Source organism: Poromitra crassiceps (assembly GCF_964638095.1).
Source record: "Poromitra crassiceps genome assembly, chromosome: 9".
NCBI lineage: Eukaryota > Metazoa > Chordata > Actinopteri > Beryciformes > Melamphaidae > Poromitra > Poromitra crassiceps.
In genome coordinates this window covers 33,078,360-33,099,468 of record NC_139630.1, presented here as the reverse complement: position 1 = coordinate 33,099,468, position 21,109 = coordinate 33,078,360, and the positions used below count along the sequence as shown (strand labels likewise).

At 45.6% G+C, this 21,109-nt stretch overlaps 1 protein-coding gene across 1 annotated transcript; it reads left to right on the top strand.

Moving 5' to 3' along the window:
• Positions 1–10,533: 10,533 nt before the first annotated feature.
• LOC310782271 (G-protein coupled receptor family C group 6 member A-like) lies at positions 10,534–14,033 on the top strand (the record flags this gene model as incomplete). The annotated part of the gene is made up of 5 exons (XM_083642948.1): positions 10,534–10,806; positions 11,059–11,910; positions 12,206–12,427; positions 12,604–12,721; positions 12,901–14,033. 5 exons carry the CDS (start codon positions 10,534–10,536, stop codon positions 14,031–14,033), a joined length of 2,598 nt encoding a protein of 865 aa, XP_083499074.1.
• Positions 14,034–21,109: the final 7,076 nt, after the last annotated feature.

The window sequence follows — 21,109 nt, the reverse complement described above, 5'->3', positions numbered from 1 at the left end:
ACTACATCAGCATTTTTAACAGCATATGGCAGATCATTTGTAAAAATTGAAAATAACAAAGGCCCCAAGCAACTCCATTGTGGAAGGCCGCAGGATATCCTTTTACTGTCTGAAAAACTGCCGTTAAAGAACACACGCTGTGACCTGGCAGAAAGAAAACTTTCCATCCAGGCAAGAGCTAAAGGTGAGAAACCATAACATTTGAGCTTGGCAATAAGAATACTGTGGTCAATGACATCAAATGCAGCAGAAAAGTCCAAGAGCACAGCCCCAACTTGCTTGCTGTCATCCATATATGTCAACCATAGATCAGTCATATGTACTAAAGCAGTACTGGTAGAGTGCCCAGGTCTATAAGCATGCTGAGCTGAAGTCAATAGACCATTAGTACTAAAAAAAAGTTAACATTTGATTAAAAACGATCTTGAGCAGCGTACTCAACACAGGGAGAATACTGATAGGTCTACAGTTGGAGCCAGTAAAACCAGCTTTTCCATCTTTGGGTAAAGGTATAATTTTAGACTCTTTCCAGAGGTCTGGACAGGTACCACTAAGCAAGCAAGTGTTAAAAATGTGACATATAGGTTTGGAGAGCAGACTGGCCGCAATTTTGAGGAGTTTACCATCGAGGTTATCAATACCCGGAGATGTGTCATCTGAAAGAGAGAGCAACATCATCTCCACTGTGTCCTGGCTAACCTCATCAAATGCAAAACAACATGTTCTATCACCCATAATGCCATCAACAATGTTGCAAGTAAAGCTAACATCATCTGTTTGCATACCAGATCTTAAACTATCGACTTTAGTTGTAAAAAAGTTATTAAAATAGTTAGCTACATCATATGGTCTAGCAATTAGCTGACCGGCACATTCCACATACTTTGGAGAATTCCCTGACTTCCTGCACATTATTTGATTCAAAGTTTTCCACAATGTTTTACCGTCATTTACAGAGCTACACATTTTTTGTTTGAAATATTCTTTCTTTTTAATGTAATTTAACTTGGTAACCTTGTTTCTCAACTTGCAATAAAGACTTCTATCCAAAAGGCACCCTGATTTATGAGCATATAATGATAATTTTGAACCAGGAAATGTAAAAGATAAAACATCTAGAAGGAAAAATATATATTTGATGCACTGGGGTCATGATGCAGTCAGTCACCCTACCAACACAGCAAGCAATGTGCTGAAACTCCACCTACTCAAACTACCTACTAGTCTCGCTCCGTCTGAGGAGTCTGGCGCCGCAGGTCTCCATAGTGGGATTGCGATGTGTGAACGCAAATAGGCGCCTAGCGTGCATGATAATAATGATCCTATCTTATTGACCAGAAATTGTCTAGGTTACCGTATGCCTTAAGATAAGATCTACTTTTTTGTTCTGCTTTAAAACAGGTTTTTCAGGTCATGCCATTGCCGACACACTTGGCAGGTGTCCAAGGGATGTATTCCCTTCTGACACTGTATAAGTGGCCTTCACATCCCAAAACTGCAGTTGGGCTTGCAGCATTCAAGATGAGATCTCCTTTGTGCCTCGCCTTGATGATCAGCAGCATCTGGGGTCTTGTGAGCAGCTGCGACATCGCTCATCCCATCTGTGGCGCCCAGACACACGGGGACGTTTTAATAGGTTTGTGTGTAATTTTTTATTGGACTTAAAGACAAACTGAACCCAACGGAACCCAAGTGGCGCGTGGGTCGGAGACGTTTCAGAGTCTGAAAACAAATCTAGTCTGAGATGACAGGGTTGCGACGCGGGCCATAATAGCGTGTCGATGATTTGATTTTACAATTCTGGGGACTTGATCCTGGCATGTTCTGGATTTGGCGTTGCATGGCCAATCCTGGCGTGTTCTGCCCCCAAATTGAGTGGAATTCAGCGTGTTGTGGCGCTACAGATCCGCAGAGTGAGAGTACCAGTACCATGCAGCCAGCTGCTTCCGTTTGGAGTGGAGTGGACAATCCGATGCATGAGTGCTGCCTGCCCGCCTGGAATCTCCGTTACGAGCCTGTCAGTTAGCCTACATTTCTTTACATTCTCAGACATTACCGTTTGCTTTATTTTGTATGTTACATACAATTGGCCAAGTTATTAGTTAGTTTATGGGCTAGAAATGCTGCCAGGTTACAGACACTAGGCGTCATTTTAAAATTCCCCTGAAATGAAGATTGACAGCTGCCATGCCGTGATATGATTGGTTGAAATGGGATAGAAATTTGATAGTACTATATTATGTGACGTCAGCAAACTGTAGATTACTGTTATGAATGAAATCTTGAAAAAACTAACGTTTGATGAGAAAAAGTGTGGAAAATTAGATTTTTGTGGATTTTCTGGCATACATTATTAAAGGACAATTTCGCTTTTTTACACCACCGTCCTAATTTCCAGCTTAAAATATGATGTTTTACTCACCCAAATACGTTTTGCTTCATTCGGATGCCCACGGAAGATTTTGAGCTCGGAGTAGCATCCTCAAACAGGCTATAACGGGAGCAAACGGGGCAAGGTGCACGCGCTCTGTAAATAACACTTTTTCTGTCACATCGCGGTTCATTATGGATGTTAATATAATTATGAGAACATGAAATAGATATCTAACTAACCATCCTCTGCTGCGAGTGCTCTGTTTGCTGTCCGGGTGCCCCGGATGTGCTTCAGAAGAAGCAGTGAGAAGCGCTTCTGTTTGGTTACAGAAGAAGAAGAGAAACCACAGAAGAAGAACATAAGCACTGTAACCCCATCCGGGGCAGATCAGAGTTGACTCGCTCTCTGTTGTGTTCTTGTTAGCTTAGCTTCTAGCTTGGCATTATTATAGATATCTGATGTCAAGATTATGGATGTTTCAATTCCATTACCGCTCGTGTGGAATCAGGCCACATATCGACAACAACAAACAGCAGCGGAGATGTTATCTATGTGATGGACACCCGGACAGCAAACAGAGTGGGCTGTCGGCACTCGCAGCAGAGGGTGGTTAGTTAGATATCTATTTCATGTTCTCATAATTATATTAACAACCATAATGAACCGCAATGTGACAGAAAATGTGTTATTTACAGAGCGCATGCACCTTGACCCGTTTGCTCCCGTTATAGCCTGTTTGAGGATACTACTCCGAGCTCAAAATCTTCCGTGGGCATCCGAATGAAGCCAAACGTATTTGGGTGAGTAAAACATCATATTTTAAGCTGGAAATGAGGACCGTGGTGTAAAAAAATGAAATTGTCCTTTAAATAATTGCACTGAATAGCCAGGTATTTGAAGTAAAGTAACAATAAAATCATTTTTGGGTTCAGCTCGTCTTTAAATAACCATCCACAAACATGTATTTTTCACGTGTTGAGTAAAATCCTATCCACAAAAATATTTAATGATTTGCAAACATGTGGAATGTATATATTATAAATAAATGTATTTTAATAAAAAGGGGGGGGGGGGGTATACATTTGATTAGAAATTGCAGAGCAAAGAAATGCATGTAAAATTGGCGCTTGACTCCATTGGCCAGTGGCGCTGCTCTTGAGGCAGAGGAGGGCGCCTGCATGGGCTAGGAGATCCCCCCCCCGTGGGGGATCAGGAGTCAAGACTCGTTGGTGGTGGACTGGGGAGGTGGGTGGGGCAAAACAACGCTTCGGAGGCCGGCTTCAAGGGAGATGGACTGCCGTGGGCTGCTGCTGCTATGATCGGCCAGAGAGAGAGAGGTGACGTAGAACCCTTGCTATATATATGAGGATTAACTGACGTCATGTTTGACGTCATAGCAGACGTCATACTAGGATTTTTGACTGACCACGTTGTGCTAGAACTTGACTGACGTCAGGGGATGACCGGATTACGCGTGAGTGGCCTTCTGCTTGAACTATGGTCTGGAGACCTCACTTCAATCAGGAGAGGCCAGTTGGTAGGATTAGACAAACTTTATTTAGCAATCGGCGTGCATGGCAAATGCTTTGGCGCTTGACTCCATTGGCCAGTGGCGCTGCTCTTGAGGCAGAGGAGGGCGCCTGCATGGGCTAGGAGATCCCCCAAAAGGAAGATCTGATTACCGGAGGTTAATTGAGATCTGCAGGCGCCAGTAGTTGATTGCACTATTCCAGCCTTCGACCTTTTTAGCGACTTACAGCTATTTGCGGCTGGCGCTCCCAACTCGGTCGGGCACCTCGCGATAGCGCTTCCCAGCTTGGCCTACCTGGCCGCCTTGGCGCTTCGCGATCGTACTTTCCGGCCTTCGACCTTTTTAGCGACTTACAGCTATTTGCGGCTGGCGCTCCCAACTTGGTCAGGCCTTCGATCTTGCTTTTCCTGCCTTCGACCTTTTTAGCGACTTACAGCTATTTGCGGCTGGCGCTCCCAACTCGGTCGGGCACCTCGCGATAGCGCTTCCCAGCTTAGCCTACCTGGCCGCCTTGGCGCTTCACGATTGTACTTTTCCTGCCTTCGACCTTTTTAGCGACTTACAGCTATTTGCGGCTGGCGCTCCCAACTCGGTCGGGCACCTCGCGATAGCGCTTCCCAGCTTAGCCTACCTGGCCGCCTTGGCGCTTCGCGATTGTACTTTTCCGGCCTTCGACCTTTTAGTGGCTAACGGCTATTTGCGGCCGGCGCTCCCAACTCGGTCGTGCCTTCGATCTTGGTACATTAGAATTTAGCTTGGCGCTTCCCGGCTTGGCCTACTTGGCTGCCTTGGCGCGACTACCCTGACTTTCTGCTCTCTCTTTCTCTTTCCCCCCCCAAAAATGAGCCGGGGAGTTTACTGCGCCTTGCTGGCGCCGTGCTTTCGGGGAGCCACCACCAACGAGACATTTTCTTCATCGGCACGGAAGTCCGGCACATTGTTTGTTGCCATGCTCACCGATTTAAGGGAGGAGGGTTCTTTGGGCCGCCAGTATGGCCGCCTGCTCCGGGCGGATGTAGCTGGAGAATGCCGATGACGACCAGCGGCCCATTTGCTGGAGGGAGGCGGAGGACACTCCTTGCTCGGCGGCCGAGGTGGCCGCTCCGATCCTGAAGGAGTGACTGGAGTAGTTCATTGTCGGGAGGTTGCATTGCTGGAGCGTCTGCTTGAGGTGCAGGGTGAACCAGGATCTTGTCATGTGGTGACAAGGTGCGATGAGGAACAGGGGGGCCGAGGGGCCGGTCCGAGGCCTGAGCCTGACGTAGTGAGCCATGGACGAGAAGGGGCAGAAGGGGGAATTGTTCCGGGCGATGACGATGGAGCATGCCCCGCCTGCTTTGGCGTGTTTGAGGGCGATGCTGTAGTGGTCGGGGTAAAACTTTAGGTCGGCCAGGGTCACGTCCCGTGCGGGGTCGAACGTTGTGGGGGAAGTGAACTCGCTGACCCTGAGGAATCCGTAAAAGGCTAGGGAAAATACGCATTCTAGGAGGGCATTTATCAGTGGTGAGGGGCTGGCCTCTCTCGAGCGGGTCAGCAGCTGCCGCAGCACGGGGAGGGTGATGGGACGCCTGGCGTCTGGGGCGGAGGGGAAGGCCTTGGTAATCCCTTTTAGCAGGGACTTGATGATGGCGGAGGAGAACAGGCTGGGGAACGCGGGGTCGTATTGCCTTGCGTGGAACTGGATCCCCGCCACTAGGCTGCGGATGTAGCGGGGGCGCAGGCGTCGGGTGGTTGCGCAGAAGGTAATGAAGGCGCATACCGTGGGGAGCAGGACCGGGTAGGTGGGAAGGTCCACTGAGACGCAGAACGAAGCGAATGACCGCCAGGCCGAATCGTAGGCTTTGACCGTGGAACTGGCCAGCCCATTCCTGATGAGGAGTTGGGCAGTGTGGAGTAGATTGGTGAGAAGGGGATTGTGGTGGTGAGGGGGCAGGACGGGGAAGGGCTGGCTTACGAGAGGGTGAGGGTGGAGAATGGGGGAATCGGTGTTGGAGATGGGTCGGCCTCGGGGCAGAGTCTGCGGAACGCCTGAAAATTGAAACGGGAGAGATGGTCAGCAAGGATATTAGAGTGACCGGGGAGGTGCTGGGCTACTATAATGAAGTTATGGGCGACTGAGAGCCAGGTCAGGCGCCGCACGAAAGGCATGATATCCGGGGATGCTGAACGCCCCTTATTGACTATGTCAACCACCGCTGCATTGTCGCATTTTACAGCTATCCGTTTCCTTGCCCAGAGACTTCCCCACAGGTGACATGCGACCACTATTGGGTAGATTTCGTACAGCGCGGAGGACTGGTCCAGCCCGGCGAACTGCCGCGGCCATGGGCCGGTGAACCACCGGGCTCCGAAAAGCCCCCCGAAGCCCACGGACGGGGCCGCGTCTGTAAAAAATTTCAGGTCGTCGGCCGACGAGACGACGTCCTCGTAGAAGAAGGAAACCCCGTTCCAGTCCGATAACAGGTGAGACCAGAACCGGAGGTCGGACCGGCAGACCCCGTCGAGGGTGACCGGGTCGAGGAGCCCGGGGACTGAGGACGCCAAGTCGAGCAGCCTAGAAATGAATGAGCAGCCCTGGGGAATTATGCACATGGCGAAATGTAAGTGGCCGAGGAGGGACAGGAGCTCCCGTTTGGTGACGTGGGTGGCGGACGTATGAGCCTGGGCGATTTCACGGATCCGGGTGAGCTTCTCGAGGGGGAGAGAGGCTTGCATGAGCTCGGAGTCGAGGTTGATGCCCAGGAATTCGAGTGATGACGCAGGGCCGGCGGTTTTCTCCTCTGCTAGAGGCACGCCTAGCCTTCGGAACACCCCCTTCAGTTTAATTAGGGAGGCCGAGGGGACCGACGGGGGGTCCACCAGCAGAAAATCGTCCAGCATGTGGAGCACGGCGGGGAGACGCTCGTTGTTCAGCAGGATCCAGCATAACGCTTCTGATAGGGAGTTGAAGATGGCGGGGCTGCTCCTGCAGCCGAACATGAGCCTGACGGCGAAGTAGAACCTCGACTCCCATTTGATTCCGAACAGCGGCCATTGGGAGGGATGGATGGGCATGACTTTGAAGGCGTCCGAGATGTCGGCCTTAGAGAGCTGGGCGCCTCTCCCCGCAAACTTAATAAGGAGGATGGCGTGGTCTACTGTGGCGTAGTGGAGGGAGAAGGGTTCGGGGGGAATTAGGCTATTTATGCTGGAGGTGGGGCCGTGCCGGGGTGCCGAGAGGTCGATTATCATTCTTTTCTTGCCGGAATATTTGCGCGTGGCGATGCCTATTGGGCTTGTCCGGAACACCGGGAAGGGGGGGGCCTTGAAGGGGCCGATTAGGAATCCCTTAGATAGTTCTTTGGCGAGAAGTTGGGAGACTACTTCGGGTTCCTTGAGGGCGGATTGCAAATTTTTTGATATGTGGGGGGCCAGGGGGGGGGAGACTACGCCTATCCTGAACCCCTGGGAGAGGCCTGACAGCAGGTAGTCGACGAAAGGGCGGTTGGGGTGAAGGGACAGCTCCTGTGTTAGGGCTGGGACGTCGATGGGGGTGGAGGGGTGGAGTTTTAGTATTGCCGAAAGCCCGATCTCTCCCTCTTGAGGGTCAGCTTTGGGGGGCGGTACCTTCGCGGGCAGGTGGAGCGGGGGTGGGCGTCCCCGCAGGAGCTACATGAGTGCAGGAAGGAACAGTTAGGGACCGTGCACACGTTCTCGTTGAAATATTTGCAGAGCGTGTTGAGGCCGGTGTTACGCACCTGGTTGCCTGCCTGGGAGGACCCGCTGGTGCCGGGCGCCTGGGAGGGGGCGGCGCCGGACTGAAAGGCCGCCTTTGGGCAGAATTGTGCGGAGTGCCCCGGTTCGCCGCATGAGTAGCAGGTGTTCGCCGGCCGCCCGCTAACCAGCTTCATGAATATCTGCGTGTCCATGACGGACCAGTCGAGCCGCCTATTTGCCCGAGTGATCATCAGGGCGGCTTTAGCAGAGAATGCTTTATGATATTGGTAAAATAGTTTACCGTGGCTGGAGTAGAGATCCCCTATTAGCGCTAGATATTTGTCTAGCTCATGGCGGCGCTCTGGATACACTTCACAGATCACGTCACGGTAGGCGCCGAACGTGTTCAGGAAGTCACATAAGGACAGGTCTTTGGGCAGGCGGGGGTCGGACGACTTTAAATAAACAGGGCCATCTGGGTCACCCGTAGCCTTCCTTTTACACTCGGGAGATGGCAGGAGTATGCTAACTAAATTGATGTCATGCCCTTTAAAATCTCGGACCTTAGCCTGGGCGAAATATCAGCACAGGGAGAAACAAAAGACATACCGAATGGGCTGGCAGGCATGGCGGACGCCAGAGTGTTCATCTGGGCGGGTTGGGTGGTGGTGGGGAGCATATCAGCTTGCTGCATGGGCGGGGGTAGGATCGGCTGCTGCGCCGGGGTTTCCAGGGCGCTCAGACGGGCTTCTACTGCTCTGCTTGCATCTAGCAGAGACAGCAGGATGGCTCTTGACGACCCCTGTCGGCTCGGCGGAGCTACGGATGGGGCCGCTTCCGCTTCCGGGGCGGCGGCCTGGAGGTCAGTGCGACCGGGAAGGACGAGGCGTCTCGCGGCGGCCCCGCGGCCTGCGTTTCCCCGGCGGCTCCCGGCTCTCGGGGCGGCTGCTGGTGTTCGCCCGCGGCCTCTCGCGCGTCCGTGCCGAGCGGCCTCTCCTTCCGGCACGCTCGCACGCGTACTTGGGCGTCCACGGGCCGTCGCAGTGGCGCGCCCCGTGCCACGGGAACGCGTGCTGGGCCTTCTCGTTGGGGCTATGCTAGCAGCCTGTGCAGCCTGTGGTCCAGCCACTTCGCCAGCGTCTTCATCAGAAGACTCGGAAAGCAGGTACGCTCCGTGGCCGGTCCGGAACAGGGAAGCGATGTCTAAGCTGTCGTCGCTGTCCGTGGACAGCCCTGGCTCGGAACTCGACATACCGGAATGGAGTGGGGAGCGTTGAAATCTGTGGTGAATATCCACGGGTGGAGAAGGCTTGAGGATGCTGATTCGGTCTGCAGATGTGGAGCAAAACACGCTTCGGAGGCCGCAAAACAACGCTTCGGAGGCCGGCTTCAAGGGAGATGGACTGCCGTGGGCTGCTGCTGCTATGATCGGCCAGAGAGAGAGAGGTGACGTAGAACCCTTGCTATATATATGAGGATTAACTGACGTCATGTTTGACGTCATAGCAGACGTCATACTAGGATTTTTGACTGACCACGTTGTGCTAGAACTTGACTGACGTCAGGGGATGACCGGATTACGCGTGAGTGGCCTTCTGCTTGAACTATGGTCTGGAGACCTCACATCTCTGGCATTACAAATGCATAGAGATCATTTTACATGAAAATGTGTCTACATATTTGTAAAACCTAAAAATTAAAAGACGTATTAATAATGACTTATGCATGTTTGTGGATGGGTGAAATATTTGTGGAACATGGTACACATGTAGAGTGTCTTCTGTGGGTTAAAGGGGGGGTGGCACTAGCTCAAGAGGTAGAGCTGCCATCTGGGAGTCGGGAGGTTCCTGGTTCGAGGCTCGCTCCTCCGGCTCTGCATGTTCAAGTGTCCTTCAGAAGACACTGCACCCACTAACTGCTCCTGACGAGCAGCTAACACCTTGCATGGCTGCAGATGCCATGTGGGAATTTGAGCGTAGATGTCACTGACCCATATGATACTGTACAGACTGTAAAGTGCTTGAGTGGTCCATATGATACTGTACAGACTTTAACGTGCTTGAGTGGTCCATATAATACTGTACAGACTGTAAAGTGCTTGAGTGGTCCATATGATACTGTACAGACTGTAAAGTGTTTGAGTGGTCCATATAATACACTGTACATACTGTAAAGTGCTTGAGTGGTCCATATTATGATACTGTACAGACTGTAAAGTGCTTGAGCGGTCCATATGATACACTGTACATACTGTAAAGTGCTTGAGTGGTCCATATGATACACTGTACATACTGTAAAGTGTTTGAGTGGTCCATATGATACTGTACATACTGTACAATACATACTGTAAAGTGCTTGAGTGGTCATCAGCCTTGCAAAGGCGCTAATCCAGTCCATTTACCATTTAGGTTTGATGTTGCCATGCCATCGTAAAGTGGACCATCTTTATCAAAGGACGACACCGGAAAGCTTCAAATGTACAGAGTAAGCATAAAAAAGTACTAAATTTACTGCACAAGAGATTATTTATGCATATGCCAGGTTCTTATTGCATTGGAACACTTTGTATAATTATGCATAGAGAATTAAATTATATTGATTGCATTTGCTGTCATGCAAAAACATGTATGTAAAAAGTACACTTTCAGGATGATTTTTTTTTTTAATTGCTTTGTTGAAATTATACAATTGGGTATCAAATACCCAAGGATTGGGAAAATCAACACATAAATGAGAATATACCAAAGTTGCAGCTATTTATCTTTTCCACAGCAGCAGTTTTAGATTAACTAGACATATTATTGCGCGCTCATTTCTACAGTAGCGTGTGCCACCTCTATTAGCGAGATTGGTCCTCCCTGAAAGACAGTTGCATTTCAAGAAGTTTCTAAGATGATGATTGTCTGTTTTCAGTTTTGATGTGGTGGCCTTTATGAGAACCCTGGCTGCCATTCACACAATCGAGGAAATAAACGCAGCTGGCTTCCTCCCAGGAGTGCGTCTTGGATATCTGATGTGTGATACATGCTCTGATGCCACCAAAGCATTGCAGAATGTGGAGAACATGCTTGCGGTCAATGGCTCTCTAAACATTCAGTGCAACTACACAGACTTCAGGCCACCAGTGAAGGTTGTGTTGGGAGCACGCTACTCTGAGGTGTCCATCGCTGTGGCCAGGCTGCTAAGTGTGTATATGGTCCCTCAAGTAAGTTTTTCTCCATAGTCTGGCTTAGGCTAACTGCTAACACCGGAGTGGCACATCACTCTGATGATAAGTTAAGCGTTTAATGTACGGGGTACAGTTAGTGCCCTGTGTTGTGGGAAATAAATGATCCCACTTAAATTAAAACATGTTATTCTTCACATCTTATATATTTACATTACATTTCTTAGCATTTCATTAATTTGTATAATAATATATTTATGCTTATTCCATGTTATTTTATTTTGTTAACAGGTGAGCTGCAGATCATCTTCACCCGCACTGAGTGACAAGTTGCGCTACCCAATTTTCCTGCGCACTATCCCCAGTGATGTGCATCAGACCAAAGCATTGGTCAAACTTATGCAGCATTTTGACTTTAACTGGGTGGGGGTTGTGTATGGGGATGATGCCTATGGAAAAGCAGCTTTTCAGAGTTTCCTCCAGGACGCGGAAAGTGAGGAAAATAAAGTGTGCTTAGCCTACCAGGAAGTACTGCATCACAACTTGGATCATGAGCACAGCATGCAACGCATCAAAGAGATCGCCGACAAGATCCGCTCCTCTAAGGAGGCTCAGGTGGTGCTGCTCATCCTCAAGCCGAAGCTGGTGGAGGACCTTTTCAAGGAGATGATGCTGACCAACACATCTAGAACCTGGATAGCCAGTGACTCCTGGGCCAAGAATCGGCCTTTGGCCCATCTGCCTGGCATCAACAACGTGGGGGACATCTTCGGCTTCACTTTTGTTGGACGCAAGAGTGACTCATTTGATGTTTACTTGAAGAATCTGAGACCAACCCCTGGAGGACACAACCGCTTCATTGAAGAGTACAAAAACCTGAGATTCAACTGCACCCCAGAGTGTTTGTCAAAGGACCCTCCATCGTATTGTCCACCCCCTGATCTGCTGAAAATGAAATCCGCCAATGCATGCAATTACACAGATCCCCAAGAGGCCAATGATGACTACCTTGTGACAACTACGGACACAAGTGAAGCCTACGGTGAGAGAGTGGCTGTGTGGGCCATAGCTAATGCTCTCAAAAAACTGCTTCAGTGTAATCGGTCCTCTTGTTCTGGAGAGATTAACTTCCCACCATGGAGGGTAAGACTTTACAGTACATAATCATATGAGCAGAAATAGTTAAACTTTTTGAAAGCATAGACATCAGATACTTATCCAGAACGGATTAAGATTAATGCAAAGGTAGAACAATCTTAAATTCATAGAATTCTAACATCACAAGCAACCAATATAAAGGAGGAGGACCCAGACAATAGATGTCTTTCTTCAGAATATTCACAAGTATATAATAGTGAAATAATTTGTCTGTAACGCAAAAAGTGACCAATCTGCCGGGCTGTTTTTAAGTCAAATTGTGTCCTTTGTCTTGTTGCAGCTTCTTGAAGAACTGAAGAATGTTTCTTTTGAGCTGGACAACCAGACATATTTCTTTGACAAATATGGTGATTTTGTCAATGGTTATGATCTGACAATGTGGGAAAAGGACGGACAGCACAGACGCTTTAAAAAAATGGGGAGATACCATGTCCTGGATGGACAAATCGAGCTTCATGTAAATATAAGCGAAGTCAACTGGCTTTCAACAGCCAATAACTCGGTAAGACAACAAAGAGTGCATAAAGATATCCTTCTGTGATGTCACAGATTCTTTTTTTCATAACCATCCCACAATATTAAATCCCCGCAGCACACAATTATATCATTGTACCATGCTAATAGTAATGATCTTGATGACCCAACTTCTGGTTCTATTTCCATGGTTTGCTCTCTCAGATTCCTCACTCTAGATGCTCAGAGTCCTGCCCTCCTGGGACTGTGAAGAAGATCGTTAGCGTGTCCTGCTGTTACACCTGCACCCCATGTGCGGAGGGGACCTTTACAGATGCCAAAGGTATCCCTTACTGAAATACTGTTTTTAGCATCCCTGGCTTATCTTCTACTTAACAATGCATGATTACACAATTATTTGCATTTAGTGTTACATATATCCGATCTTTAATCCACATTTCTCATCTGCTAATTTGTTTGACAGGCCGAATCATATGAAAATATCTTCTTGTCTTTCTATAGATCTTAACGACTGTCGAAAGTGTCCCAATGGAACTTGGTCCCTCAAGAAGTGGACTCACTGTGAGCCAAGACAGGAGTGTTACCTGCGGTGGAGATCTGGTCACCCCATCGCTCTGGTGGCATCTGCAGCCTTTGGCATTTTGCTGTTGCTAGTGATCCTCATTATCTTTTTCGTGTACAGAGATTCTCCACCCATGAGAAGAGCTGAAGTAAGATTGTCCTGTGTGATGATGGCTGGTCTAGTGGTAAGCTTTGGGAGTGTACTATGCTTCATCGGCAAACCCAGTGTACACCTCTGCCGGGCCCGGCAGGTCATGTACGCCATGGGCTTCACCCTGTGTGTTTCCTGCATCCTAGTCAAAGCCTACCGTACATTCCTGGCTTTCCTTCCCTTTGGCCAGCTAAGATACAGGCAGCTAAACAGACTTTACAAGCCACCTGTAATTGTCAGTGTCTTAACTGTTCTCCAGGGGATCATCTGTACTCTCTGGCTGATCTTTGATTCTCCTGATATTGATGGCACCCCTCCATCCCCACAAAGCATGAAGAGAATAATACATTGTAACGCGGGTACTACATACATCGGTTTTGGCATCATGTTGAGCTACATAGCTCTGCTGGCTTTGGTCGGCTTCCTCCTGGCCTTCAAAGGCAGGAAGGTTCCTCAGGAGTTCAGTGAAACAGGCTACATCATTTTTAGCATGCTAATCTACCTGTTTTTGTGGGTGTGTTTCATCCCAGTCTATATCAAGACAGAACAGGGCTCCAATGTGCAGGCTTCAGCCATTCTAGTGTCCATCTATGGCATCATCTTCTGTCATTTCTTACCCAAGTGCTATGAGGCAATTTGGGGGGCAAAAACGGATACACTGGCGCAGATCCTGAGGAGGTGGCGCGCCATCACCAGTCCACCTCCTGATCCAGAGCCAGAGTTAAACAGCAAAATCCCACAACAGATTGCAAGGCTTCACCGGTCAAAAACAATAGTTACACGGGGGAGCTCAGGAAAACTGGGCCATGATAACCCTATTTTTTCAGATGTAGTCATAATACCAATGTCCAATGAGAAGATGAGTGCCTCTCCACCATCTGTGACCTTAGTGAGAAAGAGACTTAGGAGTGCATCCTTCTAAGATTTTAAAATTTGGTGTGTAATGTAATGTAATGTAATGATTTATTATTGTAGGGACACTGTGTAATTTGATTCATTGGTGTTTTATCATGTATGCTTATTTAGATTTTTCTTGTTTTCTTTTTAAAAGTTATTTAAGGAAATCATTTTAATTCATTCGCCACCAGGGTTTCTGACTTTTTTCAGTGATCTTCAGGGACGCACAGAATATTTTTGTCTATAACTATGTAAACACCGAATATCACAAAAGACAGAACAAAGCCTCTACGTTCATGGGGGAAAATGTGCCAATAAAGTAATACGGAACATTTCTTAAACCACACATAAGTAGAAGTGACGCGATTAAGATTTTAAAATTTGGTGTGTAATGTAATGTAATGTAATGATTTATTATTGTAGGGACACTGTGTAATTTGATTCATTGGTGTTTTATCATGTATGCTTATTTAGATTTTTCTTGTTTTCTTTTTAAAAGTTATTTAAGGAAATCATTTTAATTCATTCGCCACCAGGGTTTCTGACTTTTTTCTGTGATCTTCAGGGACGCACAGAATATTTTTGTCTATAACTATGTAAACACCGAATATCACAAAAGACAGAACAAAGCCTCTACGTTCATGGGGGAAAATGTGCCAATAAAGTAATACGGAACATTTCTTAAACCACACATAAGTAGAAGTGACGCGATGAAGTCAGTAGTGTGTGTGTTTCTCTGACCGGGAATAAGTGCTGCCTTTCCAAAGTTATTGAAAGATAACATCATCTTCAACTTTATGTGGATTTCTTAACATTTACTGTCTCAATGTCATAACAGTTTTCAAATCCTCACTATAAGCGCAATCCAAGAGATTCCAAGGCTTTCCTGATCAAAGACAATAGCTACTTTGGGGTGCACCATATTTTTTGTGTAGTCTCAAATGTAATACTTATGTCCAATTAGAAGATGCCTCTTCACTGACCCTAGGCACACAGGTGAGAAAGAGACTTAGGAATATATCTTTCAGAATGATATGAAAATGTGGTGTGCAATGTAATATAATGATTTGTATGCTATGCTTCTTTTTTCTTTAAATTATGATGAAATAATTTTACGATCAATATGTACTGGGAGAGTCTGTAATGTTAAATATTTTCTGCTGAAAAATGTTATATTCTTCAATATACAGAAGACAACAGATTGCTTTTATTTGTATTATAATACAACTACCAGAGTGCAATTACAATAAAAGAAAATGCATTTAAAATAAACTTGTGTTTGTGTTTTGCATCATACTGTAGTTACAGAATTGTTCAAAGGTGACACCGTAACCTACACAGATTAATGCAACATGACATGTTTTAGATAAAGAAGGCAAAAGGCAAAATTATCCAACACCTGCTATCTCTATATCCTTTAATGAGAATAATTTTAATTATAGCATAAGCATGCAGCAGAGGTGCAGAGACATTCACAATCTACCTATTATCACAGCTAGGCTATATATCACATATGTACTGCAGGCCTACATCACATTCAATATTTGATATGTACATGTTAACAATGTTGTAATGTGTATACAGTACAGTTGGTGGAAGGCCTGTGTGCACTGATCATTATACTGAATAAATTAATAAAATACATTTTGTGTTTGAAGTTTTAGAAATACAAATATTCCTGAGAAATATTCTAGAGAAATAATCATCCATTAACATTAACAATTAATATTCTAGAGAAATAATCATCCATTAACAAGATCACAGTATTTTGAAGTGCAAGTTAGCTGGGAACTCTAGTCAAGATACAAATAACTAACTAGTCGAGCTGAAATGAAAAATTACTTTTTTCTATTTTAAATCACATCATATACATCGTATTCAGTGCACCTATTTAATAATGTATGCAAAGAAATCACACACACAAAAAATGTTTTTCACACTTTTCCACATCAAAAGTTCATTTTTCAGGATTTCATTCATAACTGTAATCTACAGTACTCTGACGTAACGAAGAACTATCAAATTTCTACCCCATTTCAACCAAACTAGGGCTCTTTCTGCTGAAATTCCTGAGTTTACATCGTGCACTATCCGAGGAATTTTGTTGTTTGTTTTGTTGTTGTTTGTTAGCTTGATATTATTTAATATTATTAAATAGCTTACATTCCCAGCCCTTTAATGAAATGTGTTACTATTGAGTTAAAGATTGAAGAGGAAATCTCCTCATGATACCTAGCATACAATTTAATTATTTTTTATTAGGGGGGCGGGGGGCTTTATTGGATAGGACAGGGTGTGATGACAGGAAGGCGAGGAGAGAGAGGGGAGGACATACAGCAAAGGGCCACGGGTTGGATTCAAACCCGGGTCGGCTCCGTGAAGGACTGAGCCTTAATGGTAAGCGCACCTGAGAGCCACTGGGGCGCCCCTAGCATACCATTTCTACCAATTAGTGATCAAAATGGAGGGACGTTTTGGTGTTTATCCTTCCAGTTCCACATTGAAACTATATATATATATTTAAGCAATATAGCATGAGAGCCAGTGTCGGCCTGCGGCCTCGTGGGATAACAGCTGATCAGCGGGATATATGCCACAACACACGCAGCTCGAGTGCTATATTGCTTTTATAAAACGGTTTCCAAGTATGATAATATAATAATAATAATAATACTATGGCATGGCATTCTGATAGAGTCAGTTGAAACACTACTGTAAGGCGGGACCTCTAGCAAGAAGACGTGTGCAGGGGCGGACTGGGATCCTAATTCAGGCCGTGCATTAGATACCAAGCAGGCCAGGCCGATACGGGCCGACGCGCGTGCCGGCGTCCGAAGGGCGGCGGCGAAAAATTTGGGCCGTCTGAAGCTCAATTTGGGCCGTTTGAAGCCCAATTTGGGCCGTTTGAAGCCAGATTTGGGCCGATGAAACCCAATTTGGGTCGTTTAAAGCCAGATTTGGGCCGTTTGAAGCCCGATTTGGGCCGTTTGAAGCCCAATTTGGGCCAAGTCCAATTTTAAAATGAGATGCACCCACTTTAACCCTGAATAAAGTAATAAAACCACTAGTAAACCAGTAGGCGGCGCCTGGCCTGCTGTTCAGTGAGTGGCCTGGCCTGGCCTGCAAATATATATATTTTTTTTTATTTTTTTGCAGGCCAGGCCAGGCCAGGCCACCGGCCCGATTATGCAGTCCGCCACTGGACGTGTGGGTGATTTGATTGGATCGTTCTGGAGACTGAAGTTGACATTGGCCAATCCTGGCGCTTGCTGAGAAGCTGAGAGCTTTCTGCAAAGCCCGACACCAACTAATGTTACGTCTTATTTAGAAATGCGGGGTTAACAGCCTTTTTTTTTTGCAAAGAAGACATTAGCCCGCGTCTATTCTTGTACAAAACATAATTTTCTGCGAAGTATTAGTAAAGTTATAAGCGAAGATCGATTCACAAGGATCTGACAGCTGTCTCCGCCATTTTGTTTTTTTCTACATTGTCATTTGAGGTAACCAAAGCCTTTTAGTAAGAGAGTTGCGCCATCATGCGTCATGGCTCTTCAAATAATAATCAATGGCCATGGGTTATGAGAGTGGTATACGGTATTTATACCATGGCTGTGAACCAATCAGATTGCTTGATTTGAGAGAGCCGTTTTATAAATATATTTATACCATGGTCTGGGTGAATACTCGATTCTGATTGGCTGCAGGGTGTCCATTAAAAAGTGATAATGTAGTTGGTAAAGTTGTTCAGCCAAATGGTCTGTTCACCATTCATATCAATGCGCCATAGTTTCAACAGTGGTATCAAGAGAGCTGTTTGAGCTCTATACCCCCGTTAAGGGTTAATATGACACTTTTGTAAGTTGAGAAAGAAAATGAGTTGGTCAAAGTAAGTATTTAAATCACCCCTGTGTTCTCAGTTTATCAAAAATAACTCTTATTTACAATTTAGATTTTCGTTTCGGAGATTTCCCTCACCTGACAGAAGCCGGCTCTGAGCCATTAAGTGACGCGCATGCCTCTGCAAGCTGAGCAGGGGCGAGCTGTGCCCTGCAGGGGTGAGCTGCGCCCTGCGGGGGTGAGCTGCGCCCTGCAGTCTTTCAGGCAGAATTTCAGGCAGAATCCCGACTGTAACAAAACTGCCCTCTGAACACGTGTGCATCATGTCTCATGTTGCGGTCTGAGCGAGGGGACTATTTTCTCTGCGGTTCTTAAATCATCTCCAAGGTTATAAAAACTAAATTTTGATTGCAAAACACATGCAAATATAAATGAATGGTCTTGTTTTGTTGGCAAGTGACCATGGTATAAGCGGGTTAATGCACTTCGAGGTGTCCATTATCACTTTTTAAGGGACTTCGCGGAAGCAACCGCTCCTCGCGTCCCTTAAAAAGTGATAATGGACACCTCGTCGTGCATTAACCCTTATATATATATATATATATATATATATATACCAGAGATTTTCATCCACCATTTATTTTCCCATAGACATTTTGTAAAATGCTTATAAAATAGTCTTACTTGTTCAAACCAAACGGTTCAGATATATTTAGAAACAGGAGAGACCGCATAACATTTCACTCTGACCAAAACATAAAAAATAAAAAATAAAAATAAAAATCAATGTTTTTTAAAGTTTTGGTACGAGTGAAATGTTCGGTGGTCTTTCCCGATTGTAAATATAGCTGAACCATTTGGTTTGACCAAGTAAAACTATTTTCATAAGCATTTTACGAAATGTCTATGGAAAAATAAATGGCGGAAGAAAATCTCTGGTACAGTGCTGAAGCAGGAAGTGACGTTCACTTTGCCTCTGTATTGACATGTGGAACCTGGAGCATGAGCCAGTCATCAGAATGAGTGTGATAAGGACAAAGGTTACAGTCTAGCAACGTAGTTTCCCAAGAGGTTCCTTATAGATAGAGGAAATGAACAAAGTCTGATAGACGGATGATTCCCAGATTTGATGTCACTGTCACAGTGCATTGTTTACAGTGTATGACTAAAGTGTGTGTGTGTGTGTGTGTGTGTGTGTGTGTGTGTGTGTGTGTGTGTGTGTGTGTGTGTGTGTGTGTGCACACACAGTGTGTCGTGCAAGTGCAGTGTATGAGAGACAGGTGAATGTGTGGGGTGTGCAGTGTTATAGTGAACAATGTAAATTTCAGACACAGTACTCTAATAAAACAATACTAAAACTTAAACATCAATCAACCAAGCCAATTTGATGCTGTGCTGCTAGCAAAAGCTCATATATTTGACCTACATTACAGGCTTTCATTTACTTTATCCAAAGTGACTTGCAACACTAGAAATTGGGACTATAGCTAACTGTGAGTGGTACAACCGCCAAATGTCCCATGTGGGCCAGGTTTGACGCCCCTGGTGTATAGCTGCCAATGCCATAGACTCCCATTCAAAAAAGTTTTGAATCTCCAGAATGGAAGGTCGTAGCAGTTTGGGACCAAGACCAGTGTGGTGGGGTACATAGAAAAATATAATAATAATAATTATTATAATAATATTCATACTCATAATCATACTCATAGGCCTAATCATAATAATCATACTCATACTCATACTTATAATCATAATAATTGAAACACTGGCAAACAGGTTCGTAGAAAGGTCACGAAAAGGTATGAAAAAGCTGACTCTTCAGGGTTTTGCATGAAAGTAATGGGACTCGGGACAGGTTCGTATCGGGACAGGTTCGGGTTGCTTGACTTGAATCAACTTGATGCTGATATGTCCACTAAAATATTGAGACATCTTTCTGATGCTGGCTACAGTGCTGATGTCACAACATTAGCCATGATGGTGCATTGGTGATGAGTGCAGTACGAGGTGGTGTACAAACATTGCTTGAAAACAACCTTGCCTGATATGTAAGGCATAATCAATAACTGTGTGCGTTCACAGACTATTGATGAATGAATGGATGTGCCTGTGTATGTGGCACTGTTTATTTACATATAGCCTATATGCAGTGATTAGCCTAATTTGTCTCTAAAATATAGCACATTTTAAATCTTTTGTGTAACTTGTGACTATAAACTCTTGATTTACCATCTAAATGTGTGTGCTGCATATAGCCTTGTGTAACTGGACTCATCAGTCTCAACATACAGTGTGGCATAGGGCTAAATACACAGTCAGTCTTGAGCTCATTGAAGCACATACATGATGCATAATGTTCAAGATTCAAGATTCAAGATTCAAGATTTTTATTGTCACTCCATGGTACAAGTATCACGTGTGAAATTCTTGTGCTGTGGACTCCGTTTACAACATAGTACAAATATAACAGGGCATATGAGTGCAAAAACAGCAAGAGACACAACAACAATAAGGCAGTATAGTGATAAGACAAGTCAGAGACAGTGGCATATTCACTGAACATAGGTGCACATGTCATGTGCATACTTTAGACGTGCTTAAACATTTTAAATTTGACGTATTTGACATACAGGTGCAAATAGCATATACCTTATTAAACATACAATTAAACATTAGACATACGTAATGGTAGCAGCTGGTGGGTGGGTTGGGGTTGGGTTGGGGATTTGGCTCTCAATGGAAAAGCAGCATCATATTATTATTATTATTATTTATTATATTAGTGGTTCTCAACCTTTTTACACAAGTACCTGAGAAATTACCACCATGAATGTATGAGAGGGAGGGGCCCCCGCGTACCACCAGTGGTACCTGTACCACAGGTTGAGAAGAGAACCACTGTCTATTTATGTAGAAAAAGTTAGCCCCCGCTGTAAATAATTAAGCCACAATTGTCTGGAGCTGCTACTGTCTGACTGTAGATATAAATTAGCTGAATCGTTTGGTTTGACCAAGTAAAACTCTTTTTATAGGGATTTTATTAAACGTCCATGGAAAAATGAATTGGAATGAAATCCCTTACTACCATGCCGAACCCGGAAGAGGGCGTGACATGGGCACTCTATTTGGTCGGATTTCGGAGTTTACGAGGAGCACTTGAATGCAGCATACGAGCTCTCAGTTTTGGCGCATGCGCGGTAGAGGAATACTGCAGTGACAGGAGGAATCCGATTCCTGCAGCTTCTCGACTGCCGTACAGCCTGT